This window comes from Eumetopias jubatus, unplaced genomic scaffold (assembly GCF_037043125.1).
Source record: "Eumetopias jubatus isolate StellerSeaLion01/CBP00866 unplaced genomic scaffold, mEumJub1_p1.0 scaffold_4, whole genome shotgun sequence".
Lineage (NCBI taxonomy): Eukaryota > Metazoa > Chordata > Mammalia > Carnivora > Otariidae > Eumetopias > Eumetopias jubatus.
This window is the reverse complement of record NW_028274810.1, coordinates 65089240-65104796: the sequence shown is the minus strand read 5'-3', so window position 1 is coordinate 65104796 and position 15557 is coordinate 65089240. Positions and strand designations below refer to the sequence as shown.

General features: G+C 46.3%; 1 protein-coding gene across 1 annotated transcript; it reads left to right on the top strand.

Annotated features, from left to right (window-relative positions):
• The first annotated feature begins 2746 nt into the window (after positions 1 to 2746).
• GPX7 (glutathione peroxidase 7) lies at positions 2747 to 10189 on the top strand. The gene is made up of 3 exons (XM_028106781.2): positions 2747 to 2896; positions 7447 to 7708; positions 9694 to 10189. The coding sequence occupies exons 1-3, from the start codon at positions 2762 to 2764 to the stop codon at positions 9855 to 9857; spliced, it is 561 nt and encodes a 186-aa protein (XP_027962582.2). The 5' UTR covers positions 2747 to 2761; the 3' UTR covers positions 9858 to 10189.
• The last annotated feature ends 5368 nt before the right edge of the window (positions 10190 to 15557 follow it).

Genomic DNA, 15557 nt, shown 5'->3' with positions numbered 1-15557 from the left:
ACTCTTGATTTCAGCTCAGGTCCTGATCTGAGGGTCATGAGTTCAAGACCCATGCTGGGTGTGGAGCTTGCTTAAGATTCTTTCTCTCCCTCTGCCCCTCCTCTCTCCCCTTCTAAAAGGAAAAAAAAAGATAAATAAATAACAATAAATAAATAACCAATCACCCTCATTTCTTGGCTTAAAGACCATACCCTTTATTGTGGCCTACCCGGTACTATGTGACCTCACCCTTACCTGCCACAGTACCTTCCTCTCTCACCCTTTGCTCTCTCTGCTCCAGCCAGACTAGCCTTCTTTGCTTCTCAATGCACCGTGTTTCTCTCTCCCTCAGGACCTTTGCACTTGCTTCCTTGCTTCAACTGGCTACTTTCTACTTATTCTTCAGAGTGCGGCTCAAACTTTCTTTCCTCTGGGAAGCCCTCCTTGCCTGACTCCGCTTCCCCCACCAGGCTAGTTTAGGTGGTACTTAACAAAGTAGTAATTATAGACCTATTTATGAATTAGTTAATACCTGTCTCCCCCTGGGTAGGGACCATGCTGTCTTGTTCATCACTGCCTAAGAGGCACCTAGAGCAGAACCTGGCATAGACCAGGTACTCAATAAGTGTTTGTTGAGTGGCTGTAGGAGTGCTTAGCCCTTACCACATTACATCAAATCTCCAGTTTACCTGGTTTCTCATGAAAGAGGACTTCGGCTGCCTCCATTTTGACCTCGAATTTTCCAGTTGGGTTCTTTTTTCCAGTTTGTCTCCTGGCTCAGATGGAAACCTTCCAGGCAAAGGAACCCAAGCCACCCCTTCAAGCGATCAGGACTGCCCCAAGCCAGCAAGACCCTGACCATGACTGACTCCAAGACAACCATCAATTTGACTGCCACTTCCTACCTGCATGTACCCACCCACTTTTGCCCCACATTTTCCATATATAAATCTGGAAGTACTTTTGGCACTTTGGAGACCGTCTTCGAGACTCTAGTCCTCTGTCTTCCCGGTGTTGGCCTTCCTGAAATAAACTCCTTTCTCGTTTCACCACCACTCATCTCTTTGCCTTTGGATTTTGTCAGTAACAAGTGGCCCAACTTGGTCTGTTTGGGGCCCCTGGAGCCAGGTGCTCTTGCACCCCTGTGCCCCGGCTACACTCTCACAGCAGCCTGTGAGCTCCCAAAGAGCTAGGACAGCATCAGCACCCAGCACCGTGCTGGGCACTTTGTGGGGCTCGGTAAGGGTTTTCTGAGTATGGGAGACACTGTGACGTGCTGCTCAGATTCCCCAGCAGTTAAGAGCTGAGACACCAACTGCTGGGAGGGCTGTCAGTGGAAAACCTTTGACTGTTAGCCCCTCCAGGGACAGAGTCACCTTGGCTCCTGTCACGCCCTTCCCAGGTGGCCCCACATCCAGCTACTGGTGACGCAGGGATATAAAGTCCTGGCCTGGCCATTTTAGCTTATCTGGGGCCTATTCTGATGGGCCATTCTAGCTCCAGAGTCTGCATGGGGTCAGCCAAGACTGTCCTCAGGCCTGCAAGGAGCTCCGAACTTGGGCCCACTCCTGTTCCCTCCCTCCCTTCCACAGGTGTTGATTCCAAGGGTGAGCCCTCATAAATTCCTGCACAGTAACCTCCGTCTCAGAATCTGCTTCCCCAAAACCCAACCTGCAACAGGGCCTCTGTCTTCTCTTCCCTTTCTCTGTACCATCTCCTTCAGGGAACATATATTCATTCACCTAAAGTTTGTAGGCACCATTCAGCTGACAAAGCATTTTGAAGAGAGATGGACCAGGAGCAAACAGTCAAGAAAGAATTCTTGAGACGTTTTCGGTGCAAAAAGGTGGTTTTATTAAGGCATGGGGACAGGACCTGTGGACAGAAAGAGCTGCACTGGGGTTGTGAGGAGTGACTGATGATACCCTTTTTAGTTAGTGAGGGTTAAGGATGGCGACAGTCTCTAAGGAATTTGGAAGTAAAGCTTTCAGGACCTTGAGGGGGCTAGCTGCTGCTAAGTTTATTTACTACTGCCTAGTAAAACATCAGTCATGAGACCCTTCAGATGTCTATCAGTGGGCCATATGCTCAGGAGGTAATTGCAAATATATCTTGGGGAGTGTTTACAGCTATTGGGGAAAGTGACACTAATAAGAGCAAAGCTGTAACGGTAAAGCAATAAAGGAAGTCCTTGAGAGAGCTGTAGGAGTGTTACAATCTGTAAGCCTCAGGGTTTCTGCCTGCAGACCCCCAGCAGCAGCAAAGTCTGGCCTTTGTTTCTTTTTCTCCCGTCAGTTTCACCTCCATTTTTCTATTACTCCCATTCTATATTGTCCGGGTGCGTCAGCAAGGGAGGCTAGCTAGCTCCACTGAACAGAGGGAGAAGCTGAACCCCAGAGAAGTAGCGTGACCAGCTTAAGGCCCCTGAGCTCATTAAAAGCCGAGCTCTCAGATCCAGTTTTTCACCTTCCTTTCCCTACCAAGTCGCCGCATCCTGCAACGAGACGGAGCCTCACTGCAACTGCTCGGAATGGTCTCTGGTCAGAATCCCCAAACCATGACTCTGGGGTCGGGGAACCGGCGCGCAGTCGGACACTCCCGCTGTGCAGCCGGGGAGACTGAGGTCCAGAGCCCGGTGCTCCAGCGCCAGCGGGGCAGAAGGCGAGGGGGCGCGTCCAGCCGCCCCAGCCGCCCGGCGCCGGAGCCGCCTCCGCCCGCCCCCCACGCTGGATCCCCCCGCCTCGATTTTGCCCTCGCAGCGCCGCCAGCTCGGGAGCCAGTCATGGTGGCTGCAGTGGTGGCGGCGTGGCTGCTCCTGTCGGCCGCGGCCTGCGCGCAGCGGGAGCAGGACTTCTACGACTTCAAGGCGGTCAACATCCGGGGCAAGTTGGTGTCACTGGAGAAGTACCGCGGCTCGGTGAGTGTCCGCCCGCGGGGCCTCAGCGCCGCCCCGACAGGGCCTGGTGCTCGAACCCTGCGGCCCGCGACCCTGCGGGTGTGGCTCCGACGGGGCTCCGCAGCCCTGCCCTGGCTCCCACCATCCCAGGCATTTCCCACGGGGTGCGGCGCCCCCAGATCCTGCGCTGGGTCTGTCCCGCGACGACGTGGCAGGGCCCCGGCGCGCCGTGAAACCCGAGACTCCCCCAGCCGACGCCGATTTCCCTCCCAGCGACTTTGCGCTTTGGAGTCCTGACCTCTCCCAGAGGCTGCTCGCCTCGGCCCAGCCTTTGTCACGCACGGGTCGGAAAGAAGCCCTAGCGTCCTGCCGCCTTTGTCTCTCCCACCCCTAGTTTCCGCGTCCGGGAGCTGGGATTGTTGCTGATGATTGAGTTCAATGTGAGCATTGTGAAAATGCATGTGCAGTGCAGGGGGAGTTATCAGTTCAGATGCACGGGGACCGTACACAGATCTTCCTTTAGATGGGACACTAGAGAAAAGGAAGGTATTTGCATAGGGTCACACAGCTCTAGAAAGCACAGAGCCTGGAGGAGAATCACCCATCCATCTGTGGGCTTCTCTAGGCAAACTCCTAAGATGGCAGCTGGGGCTGAGCTGTAAGAGTCACCCAGGCTAACTGCTGTCTCCTTATCAAGAAGGAATCTCAGCTCAGAGAGGACTCAGAGAGAAAATGTGCCTGGGTGAGTCTTTGAAACAAGAGTGAGTTTTGGCAAGACCAAGAAGAGCATTCCAGGCAAAGAACTGTTCATACCAAAGATCAGAAGCAAACAGCAAGAAGGATGGAGGAGGGATGTGGGGGCTTCAAGCATTCTGCTTGCAGGAGTTTAAAGCATGAGGCTTAGTGGTAGAAGATGAGGCTGAAGTGAGTAGGGACAGCCCGAGGGGCCTTGAACACTATATTCAGAGGCCTAGATACCGCCCTGTGTGTAATGAAGAGCGCTCAAAGTCCATTTCTCAAGATGGACCTGAGACAAAAAGAAAAAAAGATGAACCTAGGTAGGGCCTTGGTGTGGGAAAGGTGGGGAGTTGGTAAAGGACACATAGGTACGGCATCCAGATTTGGAAGGACCACACAAAAATGGCTATCAGCATTCTTCTCCTGGGAGGAAGTCTTTCGTGAAGAAAGCACTTTCTCAGCCTTACAGTGCCCAGTTACACTGGGGGTCCTGGGGGCAATATTCCTTGTCTGGATTGTCCCTCAAGGTGTTGTGAATTTCAAATGAGATGACAGTGTGGGAGGGATGTGGGAAACAAAGGCAAAAGAAAAAATTAAATTTCCTTACTGCCTACAGCCCATCGACAAGTCTTGAAACAGGTAGAGTGACCTTTTTCTAGGAGTTCAGCTTGCCTCGATGCTGACACTTTGCTAAGGACAAAAGGCAATCTTAGCCTGACCCCGCAGGAGCCTGTGAATCTACTTGAACATATAAAAATTTCTTTGGAAACTTCCTGTATCTCTACCCTCCAAGATAGATGTTAGCAATCATCCTCCAAGCCAATGACCCACTGATACACATCTGAAGGGTCTCATGACTGAATTTTTACTGAACAGTAATAAATGACCTTTTCCCAACAATGGCTAGCCCCTCGGGATCCTGGAAACCTTGTTTCCAAATTACCCTGGAGGCTTGGGCTATCCCTAACCCCCTCTCAACTGGAAAGTATATAATCAGCCACTTCTCGTGACCCCAGAGCAGCTTTCTGCCCATGGGTCCTGTCCTCCTGCTTGAATAAAAGTACCTTTGTGCACCAAAGACATCTCAAGAATTCTTTCTTGGCTGTCAGCACCGAACCTCAATATTTTCCTACATCAGAAGCACTTGGTAGCATGCTCTATACCTGTGTTTGGTGGGCCCCAGCAAGAAATTCATCCAGGACTGAGGACAAAGAGCCTGTAAGAGTAGGGCCCATTCCCAGTCAGGTCTTTCCTTCCTTCTAGTGCAGCTTGACAGAGAGCCCCAGGTTAGCACTTGACCAGCTCTGCTATTCATTCATTCATTATTATTGAGCACCTACTCTATGCTAAGTACTAGGCCGGTCCTTGGGATACAGTGGTGAACAAAACAGACTAAGTTTCCACTTTACCAGAGCTTATATGAAATGGAAAAGAGAGAGACAATAAACAGGAACAGAGAAATGAACAAGGTAATTCCTAGTACAGTGGTACTAAGTGCTAAGACATAAATAAAACAAAGTCTATTTATTTTCAGAAGTAATGAGACACTCAGAATGTGAGGAAGAGAAATCTTGGAGAAAAATGACCCAGAGAAGTGATCTCAGAATTCTGAGTGTTTTAATACTCTAGGTCATTGGTAAATCCTTAAAAGCATAGGAGTGAGAAGCCAAGAAATCAAGCCGAAAGAAATTGAAACAAACAAAGAAAACAGAGTCACATACCTACTAAGAGATAGAGTCAGAATTTGAACCCAGGCAGTCCAGCTCCAAAGCCCAAGCCCTTAACTGCCAGGTTTAAACGGAAACCAGGAATAGTCAGTCCAGGGAAGCTGTAAAGGATTCTGTGAGTTAACCCAAGATGGATCTACCATTTAGACAGTAGAGTCATTCATTCACTTGTAAATAATTACTGGCTCATTATGTGTATTTTACCACAGTCTTTTTTAAAAAATTGAAAAAGGTTTACTGGCTCCCAGTACCTGTGTGGCACTGGGTCCAACCCTGGAGACAAAGCCATGAGCAAGATTGTATGGTTTGTGCCCTCAGGCTATATGGGAAGGCTGTCATTTAGACCAGTGTTGAGTATGGGTGAATAGGTGACCACCTGCGAATGTGCTTGTCTAGGGTGTGAGCTTACGTACATGTGGGCCTGAGTGTATCATGTGTGCAAATGGTTTGTTTACTTCTATGCACACACCTGAGTCTATATCTATGTTTGATTATATATATATGTAAATTAACTGTATTTGGGTGTGTCTGTCTATCCTTGTTTTGGTCACTTTAAGGATAAACTTTTTGGTTTCAGGTATGGAACTAGAAGCAGAATTTCCCTCCTTCCAAAAGAGTGGGCAGACGCACAAGATGTAGGTTAAAAATAAGCAATCTTTAATGTTCTCATTGCCCAGGGATCCAGCAGAGAAGAGGAAGACCACTAACTAGGGAAGGGAGCTAAGGGTCCTAGTTTCTTACCACCACAGGCAGAATATGACATGCTGACACAAATGAGGGAGGCTGTCCTAATGGCCTGTGGCCCCATAGGATGGGTCCTTTCTTATCTGGTGGAGGCAGGTAGGGGAGTTGTAACTCAACAGTTCTCATCATCTAGCCAAGTAGTTCTCAACTACTCTAGGAGACATACAGCAATGTTTGGAGACATTTTTGACTGTCAAAACTAGACATCTAGTGGGTAGAGGCCAGGGATGATGCTAAACTCCCTACAATGAATAGGACAGCCCCTGCATAATAAAGAATTATCTGGCCCAGAATGTCCATAGTGCTGAGGTTAAGAAACCCTGTGTAGCCTGAGCAGTTTGTGCCTGTGCATGTCCAGTGCCAGGCTGCCTCTGGGAGGTAGCCCTCTTTACGGAGCCAGCTAGTATAATCCCTGCTCTTCCAAAAAAGTGGCCAAGGGGGTGGGGCTCAGCTGCCCAGACACAGGGTAAGATTTAAGAATTCTTTAACAATGTATAACTAGAAGCTAAAAACAGCCTTGGTGCCAAAGTTCTAATTGCAGTATTATAATTGAGTTCCATCAGCCAGCTTTGTATATATCACCTAAAGGCTATAAATAAATGTATTTATTATAAGGTGATAATAAATTTAAGGATTAGTCTAGTGACTCAAGAAAGTGATATTTGTGTGCTGGAGGGAGAGGGGCAAAATGGGATGGATTGCCGTGGGGTCCTTTTATGAAGAAAACCCATGTCTGTCTATATACCCGTGCAGATGACTGTGTAACGTGTGCACATTAACTTACTCATTGAGCACACACTTTCTGCTTTTTTTTCCATATGTCAAGCCCAGGCGTGAAGCAGACATAGCTCCTGCCTTCAGTGGGTTCACAGTGGGTTTATTACAAGGGAGACCATGTAAAGTGATGAGTGCCAGTTGACTGAGCCAGAAATTGAACCCAGATCTGCCTTTCTACTCCCCTACATTACCTCGTGATGTGAGCTCACCAGCGTGTGCACCTCTCTCTCTATGTGTTGTGTGTGTTTGTGGGCATGTGTGATGTGTGCTGATGTATTTTTGTATCTTGGGGCATATGCATCCCCATTTATAGATATTGTATTCCTATTCTCATTAATGTTCATGGATGTGTATGCACACATAATCTGTAGCCCCTGCATGTTTGATTTCATTAGTGCCTGCATGCATGTGTTCATGTATCTGTGAGAGGGTTGCACGCTTATGTATGTATACATTGTGCCCTTGTATACATGAGAAAGCATTAATTGTTGGGGGTGGTCACCGTGTGGGCATGTCAGGTCATGTACAAGTGCATGACTCATCACTGGGTTGTGTATGTGTCTGGGTTTTGTTTTTGCCAACCAGGTGTCCCTGGTGGTGAATGTGGCTAGCGAGTGCGGCTTCACGGACCAGCACTACCGAGCCTTGCAGCAGCTGCAACGGGACCTGGGGCCCCACCACTTCAATGTGCTTGCCTTCCCCTGCAACCAGTTCGGCCAGCAGGAGCCTGATACCAACAAGGAGATCGAGAGCTTTGCCCGCCGCACCTACAGTGTTTCTTTTCCCATGTTTAGCAAGGTCGCAGTCACAGGCACTGGTGCCCACCCTGCCTTCAAGTACCTGATCCGTGAGTCCTGATCCTTTCCCTCATCTTCCCATAGCTGACTGAGGTCATGGCTCCCTGGGGCAGGCAGAAGCCACTGGCTGGCTGGGTGACCTGGGGCCCCTTCCAGATCCCTGCATGTAGGCTCCTGGTCTGTTCCAGCACTAATCTTTGAGGATGAGCTGAGATGTATTCCTGCCCGAGAATATTACTAACCCCCACCCTGCCGCGCTGCCTTGAGGTTCTCCCTCAGAGTTACTCTTGCAGACTTCTCTGGGATCCTGTTTTCATACGCAGGGTTTCTTAAAAGGAGACTGGGTGGGCGCCTGGGTGGCTCAGTTGGTTAAGCGACTGCCTTCGGCTCAGGTCATGATCCTGTAGTCCCTGGATCGAGTCCTGCATCAGGCTCCCTGCTCAGCAGGGAGACTGCTTCTCCCTCTGACCCTCCCCCCTCTCATGTGCTCTCTCTCTCTCAAATAAATAAATAAAATCTTTAAAAAAAAAAAGAGACTGGGCCCTCAGATTTAGTCAATGTGAATTATGGACTTAGGATAGGGAAACCAAGGCACAGACGGGATGCCACATGCCTGGAGAAGGCTGACCGAGATGGCTGACAGGTAGCTCCTGTCCTAAGTTAGGGGCCAAGTTTGTAGACCATGAGAGGGAAACCTTCAGAGCCAAAAATACCAGATATTAATATTTCAGAAATAGATCCCTTCTGCACCCCCAGGAGCCTAAGAACCACAAGATGGGGTCATGGGCCAAGCTTGTTAGTATGGCCCTGTTTCCTCCCTTGGGCCTTTCTCTTCCATTGGGGGCTCCATTTTTGCCTTCTATTCTATGCTTCTGACTGCCTTCATATCCCTCACCACCACCCCCGCATTCACCTGGAGGAGTAAATGAAAAACAACACTGTAGCAAACAGAAGATCCCTTACTGAGGCTGACTTGAATTTTGCTCTATGGGTCAATCCTAATACTTGCTTTTTTTCTCCATGTGTTTTTATTAGTACCTTTCCAGTTCCCATAGTTATAGATCAAACCTAACACTGTTTTAGAAGCAACTGGGGGGCTCTTAAAAGTGGTTTAGACTGAGACCTACTGAATCAGGGCCCAAGAATCTGTTTATTTTAACCACCCCCACCATACCACCACCACCATGATTCAGATGCAACCAGTCCACAGACTAACATTTGGAAACCATTAAGATTGCATTTGAGAATAAGGTGTAGATTATTCGGAAGTTTGAGATCATTAAGAAAGGAGGACCTGATACTGCTTTATCAAGCATTTCACAGAATCCTACAGCAGTAGTTCTCAACCTTGCGGCCATAGTGGCATCTCCTGGAGAGCTTTTAAATAATACTGACGCCTGAATCTTAACACCAGAGATTCTGATTTAAGTAGACTGGCGGGTGGACTGGACATCAGGATTTTATTTTATTTTGTTTTGTTTTAAAGATTTTATTTATTTATTTGAAAGAGACAGGGCGCCTGGGTGGCTCAGTTGGTTAAGCGACTGCCTTCGGCTCAGGTTATGATCCTGGAGTCCCAGGATCGAGTTCCACATTGGGCTCCCTGCTTAGCAGGGAGTCTGCTTCTCCCTCTGACCCTCTTCCCTCTGGTGCTCTCTATCTCTCATTCTCTCTCTCTCAAATAAATAAATAAAATCTTTAAAAAAAAGAGAGAGAGAGACAACGAGAAAGAGTGCATGCACAGGTGGGGGGAGGGGCAGAGAGAGAGAGGGAGAAGCAGACTCCCCGCTGCGCAGGGAGCCCAATTTGGGGCTTGATCCCAGGACCCCGAGATCATGACCTGAGCTGAAGGCAGACGCTTAACTGACTGAGCCACCCAGGTGCCCCATGGGCATCAGGATTTTTTTGAAAGTTCTCTAGTTAATTCTAACTAATAGAACCACTGCTTCAAGGGAAGGATGGACACTGGTAGTGGAATTCCAGGAGAGGGGACACAGGGAAGCACACTTTGCTCTCCTTCTTCCTTTTTCTCTAGAGACTTCTGGGAAGGAGCCCACCTGGAACTTCTGGAAGTACCTAGTGGCCCCAGATGGAAAGGTAGTAGGGGCTTGGGACCCAACTGTGTCGGTGGAAGAGATCAGGCCCCAGATCACAGCACTCGTGAGGAAACTCATCCTGAAGAAGCGAGAAGACTTATAACCACTTTCTCTCCTCTCCCACTGTCCCATCCCAACCCCCCATCCTCCACCTTGAATGGGTGACCAAAGCAAACTCAGTGGTGCTCAATGGTGCTTGGAGGGAGGGCCTATGGACTCTCTTTCCTCCATTTTTATCCCACCTACCCTATCACTCCTATGGGGGAAAATTTCTAGTATTTTGATTGTTTGAGTTTTAGAACAACCTATAGGAACTCCTGGCCAATGATAGCTCTTGACCAATGAATCACCAGCCAGTAAGAACCTCTAGCCCATGAAAGCATGTGGCAAATAGAAGTATATCAAACAATAATCTCCTGCCTACTAAGAACTCTGTAAAATGGGACCAATTCCTACCTCACAGGGCTGTTGTGAGGATGAGGATGAAAGCTCTATGAAAAGTGCCTAGTGCAGTGCCAGCTCACTAGGAGGCATTCAGTAAATGGTTTTGTTTTTTTGGGGTTTGTTTTTTTTTTTTGCATATAAACCAAAAAATAACTTGTAATCAATAAAAACTTGTGCCCAACATGAATTTCCAGCCATTGAGAATCCAGGCCAAAGATTTATTTGTTGTTGTAATTGTTGTCCTCTGTATTATTTTTTTAAATTACAAAAGTAATGCAAATAGATTGTAAAATAATACAGGATGATATAAAATAAAAATGAAGATATCCCCCTTATTTTCTATATCTCACTCCCTGGAGGTAAATAAATACTGTTAGCAATTTGGTACAAAGACTTCCTAATTTTTTTATCAAGCCAATCATTATTGCCCAATAGCAATTTACTGACCAAAAGTACACTGTAATAACAAATAGGCAAACGAGGGGCACCTGGGTGGCTCAGTCGTGAAGCGTCTGCCTTCGGCTCAGGTCATGATCCCAGGGTCCTGGGATCGAGCCCCGCATCGGGCTCCCTGCTCGGTGGGAAGCCTGCTTCTCTCTCTCCCACTACCCCCGCTTGTGTTCCCTGTCTCTCTGTGTCTCTCTCTGTCAAATAAATAAATAAAAATCTTTAAAAAAATAAAGAAATAAATTTTTAAAAAGGAGCCAAACAGAACTTATAAAAAAAAACAAAAAACAAATAGGCAAAGGATATGAATAGATAATTCATAGGATAATGTAGATGGATAATAAGGATATGAGAAGATATTCAGCCTCATTAAAGTTGGAAAGATTTTTTTTTTAAGATTTTATTTATTTATTTGAGAGAGAGAGAGTGCACAAGCAGGGGGAGCGGCAGGCAGAGGGAGAAGCAGGCTCCCCACTGAGCAAGGAGCGTGATGTGGGACCTGAGCTGAAGGCAGACGCTTAACCCAATGAGCCACCCAGGTGTCCCTGGAAAGATTTTTTTAAATGATAATACCCATAGTTGGTAAGGATGTGAGGAAATGGGCATTCATAGTAACTGTTGGTGGGACAATGAACTGGCACAAGTTTTTAGAGGGTGATTTGGCAGTATCTTTTAAAACTAAATGTTCGGGCCCCTGAGTGGCTCAGTTGGTTAAGCGACTGCCTTCGGCTCAGGTCATGATCCTGGAGTCCCGGGATCCAGTCCCGCATCGGGCTCCCTGCTCAGCGGGGAGTCTGCTTCTCCCTCTGACCCTCCTCCCTCTAGTGCTTTCTGTCTCTCATTCTCTCTCTCTCTCAAATAAATAAAATCTTCAAAAAAATAAATAAAAAAAACAAAACTAAATGTTCATGTCCTTTGATCCATCATTTCTCATCCTAGAAGTCTCCCAAACTGTGCAAATATATATGTACAATAATATGTAGGTACATTGTTCATAATAGTGAAAATTGGATGCAACCCTGTATCCATCAATATGGTCTGATAATGAATTGTGGTACAAATCCAAATGGTATACTAATACAGTTATTAAAAAAAATGAATTAGGGGCACCTGACTGGCTCAGTCAGTAGACCATGAGACTCTTGGTCTCAGGGTTGAGTTTGAGCCCCACGTTGGGTGTAGAGATTACTTAACATTTTTTTTAAATAAAAAAAAATTAAAATGAATGAATTAGATTTTTTAAAATATTTTATTTTTAAGTAATCTCTACACCCAACGTGGGGCTTGAACTCACAACCCTGAGACTAAGAGTCACACGGTCTACTGACTGAGCCAGCCAGGGGCCCCAAAACGAATGAACTAGAATTTCTATATGCTACCATAGAAAAAGTTGTCCAAAAGTGAAAAAAGGGCAACTTGTAAAACAGAATGAATACATGCACACACACAAAAATCTGGTCTAGGGGTGCCTGGCTGCTCAGTCTGTACAGCATGTGACTTTTGATCTTGGGGTTGTAAGTTCGAACCCCATGTTGGGTGTAGAGATTACTTAAAAATAAAAATTTTTTTTAAAAAATCCAGTATAAAGAAGTATAATATTTTTATCAAAATTTTCCAATATTAAGTGAGAGGGAGAGAGAGGAATGTAGACCAAACTTTTTTTAAGATTTTATTTATTTATCTGAGAGAGGAAGTATGAGTGGGGAGGGGCAGAGGGACAGGTAGACCCCCTGCTCCCTGAGTGCGGAGCCTGATGTGGGGCTAATGTAGGGCTCAATCCCAAGACCCTGAGGTCATTAATGCTTAACCAGTTGAGCCACCCAGGTACCCCTAGACCAAAGTATTAATGGTGGTTGTCAATGAGGGAGTCAGGGGAAAGAGAGGATAACAGGAGACCTTCACGGTCTTTGTTAAGTATTTCTGTAATGTTTGAATTTTGTATGTAAAATATGTATTTCACTTTTATAGAAATATAAAAAGAGGCTGCTAAAAACTGAGATGATGGGCAAAATCACTGATAATTCATTAGCTAATAAGAATTTCATGTCCACTCCTCCCAAGGTCACTCTTCTAGAAGGGAGACTCAGATTTAAGTCCTGGCTGTGCCCCTGACTCAGACTGAGCAAACTGTTGCCTCTCTGCTGTCTTCCATTTTCCCACTGGACAATGAAAGGACTGTGCTTAGTTCTTGGCAGTGTCCCTTAATGGTCCCTCTCAAAAGCTACCCAGAGTAAATGAAGGCTCTCTGTGAGCAGACCACAAGCCCCACTATGGTGGCCTCCAGCCCGCCCTTACACACCCTGCTCCAGGTTCCAGCTCTGCATATGCTGTGCACACACATACATACAATGAAATGCAGCAATCATAGGAATGTTCGTGATGGATACCTCAGAACCACATTCTCAATGGACATCTCTCTGACCTATCCTGCTTGACCTCTCAGCCACATCTGACATTGCTGACTGCACTCTTCTCCCTGACACATTCTCTTCCCTTTCATTCTACTATCTTTCTTGGTTTTACCCCTTTCTCTTTGAGTGCTGCTTCCTTCTCATATCTGTTGATGTCTCTTCCTCCTGCCCTCTTCTTCCCTGTTGGTCTCTTCCTTCTTCTCACTCCATGTGCTGCTCTACTGCAGCCATCTGAATGTACCTCATAGTTTGGACCAACATCAGTGCCCTATTTTTTAAAAAGATTTTATTTATTGGGGTACTTGGGTGGCTCAGTTGTTAAGCGTCTGCCTTCAGCTCGGGTCATGATCCCAGGGTCCTGGGATCGAGCCCCACATCGGGCTCTCTACTAGGTGGGAAGCCTGCTTCTCCCTCTCCCACAAAAAGATTTTATTTATTTATTTATTTGGAGCTAGCCAGGAGAGGGGCAAAGGGAGAGAGAATCTCAAGCAGATTCCAAGCTGAGCGCAGAGCCTGTCATGGGGCTCAGTCCCTTAACCCTGAGATCATGACCTGAACCAAAATCAAGAGTCAGGCACTTAACCAACTGAGCCATCCAGGCATCCCACCATCTACATCCTACTGACACTCAAATCTCTACCTTGTATCTATAGTGGACTCATATTCACCTGCCTAGTGGGCATGTCTACAGACATTTCAGTTCAACATGTCCAGAACTAAACTCATCATGTCTCCCTGACATACCTCTCTCGCTTCCACTCAGCCTTTGCCAAACCCCCCCAAAGCCTTTCCTTTCACACACCATTCATTCACTGTGCTATTATTTAAGCAACTGTTCTCCTTTTTCTCCTTAGCACAGCACCTGGCCTTCAGCATATATAATTCTAAAGTAAGCATTTTGAGCACCAGCTCCATGCTGTCCCTGATTAGAATCTACCTAGAAACCAAAGATGAGCAAACAGTTTCCCCCAGAAATTTAGTCCAGCTGAGGATTTTGCAGTCCCAAGTAGGCCTTCATTCCTACGCTTTATCAGCATTCTGCTGCTCCCATGTCCCCTCTAATGTGCAAGAGTTCCCTAGGAAAAAAAAATCTCACTTTAAATCCTTATCAACTGTTACCTTAGTCATTGGCTAACCAGTATCTGCTAACAACTTAGGTTTAAATTAATCCCTTGGTAATCACCTAACACTTGAGTAGTTAATCTTTTATTTTCTACTAGCAGTTTAGTTATTTTCTAACACTTTATTTATAAGCAATATACTTCATTTATCAGGTTTTATCTCAGCACTTAGTAGTTTAGCTATTTGCCAAGCCTTAATTATTAATCGATATTTTAGTTATCTGCTTAAATCTTATACTGATCCCTTACCTATCTGCTATTAGTTCAGAGTAAATTAGCAAACCAGAGACCACCAGGTAGGAGTTTGGACAGGGGTCACTTCTGGCTGTGGATATGACAAAGGCCTTTGTGTTTGGCTGACCTCTCCTTCATCAACTGGTCCCAGGTCCTCCAAGAAAGGGAGGTCCATTCTAATTGCTTATTTACCTCTCTGAGCTGGGCTAGAGTGTGGTGAGTGGAGAGTATGACTATGAGGGTGCTTCCTGGAAAGTTATGGTTGAAAGGGACATTCATTCATCAACAAATATTTCTTGAGCACTGTTTATTTGTCAAGTTCTGTACTAGGTTCTAGGGATAAATCCGTGAACAAAACAGGCGTGTCCTCAGCTGCCATGGCACTTAGAGAAGAGTGGGAAAGACAAACATTAGTGGGAAAGACATGCATTAAACAAATAATTACAGCAATTATTACATAATTATGATAAGCACCAGGAAGAAGTACAGGGAGGCTGACACTGGAGCTATCCTGGAGTTCAGAGGTCTCCCTGAGGAATGACATTTAAGCCAAGAGCTGAAATTTTATTTTATTTATTTATTTTTAAGATTTTATTTATTTATTTATTTGATTGAGAGAGCGTGCACAAGGTGGGGTGGGGCAGAGGGAGAGGGAGAAGCAGACTCCCTGCTGAGCCAAACTCAGATGCTTAAATGACTGAGCTACCCAGGTGTCCAAGAGCTGAAATTTTAATAAGAGTTAGGGGAAAGAGGGGCACCTGGGTGGTTCAGTTGGTTAAGCATCTGCCTTTGGCTCAGGTCATGATCTAAGGGTCCTGGAATCGAGTCCCACATCAGGTTCCTTGCTCAGCGGGCAGTCTGCTTCTCCTTCTGCCTGCCACTCCCCCTGCTTGTGTTCTCTCTCTCTCTCTCTCAAATAAATAAATAAAATCTTTTTAAAAAGTAAATAAAAAATTTTTTAAAAAGAGGAGAAAGAAGTGGGAAGTTCCTAAGTAGATGGAGGCCCTAAGGAAGGAAGATACTCAATAGGATGGTACCAGTGCTGTCTGGAGCCACGTGATAAGGTGAAGGGCGAGAGAGGTAGTCGGCCCAGATCATTCAGGGCCTTGTGTAATCCAGGTAAAAAATGACAGTGATCTGACTTAG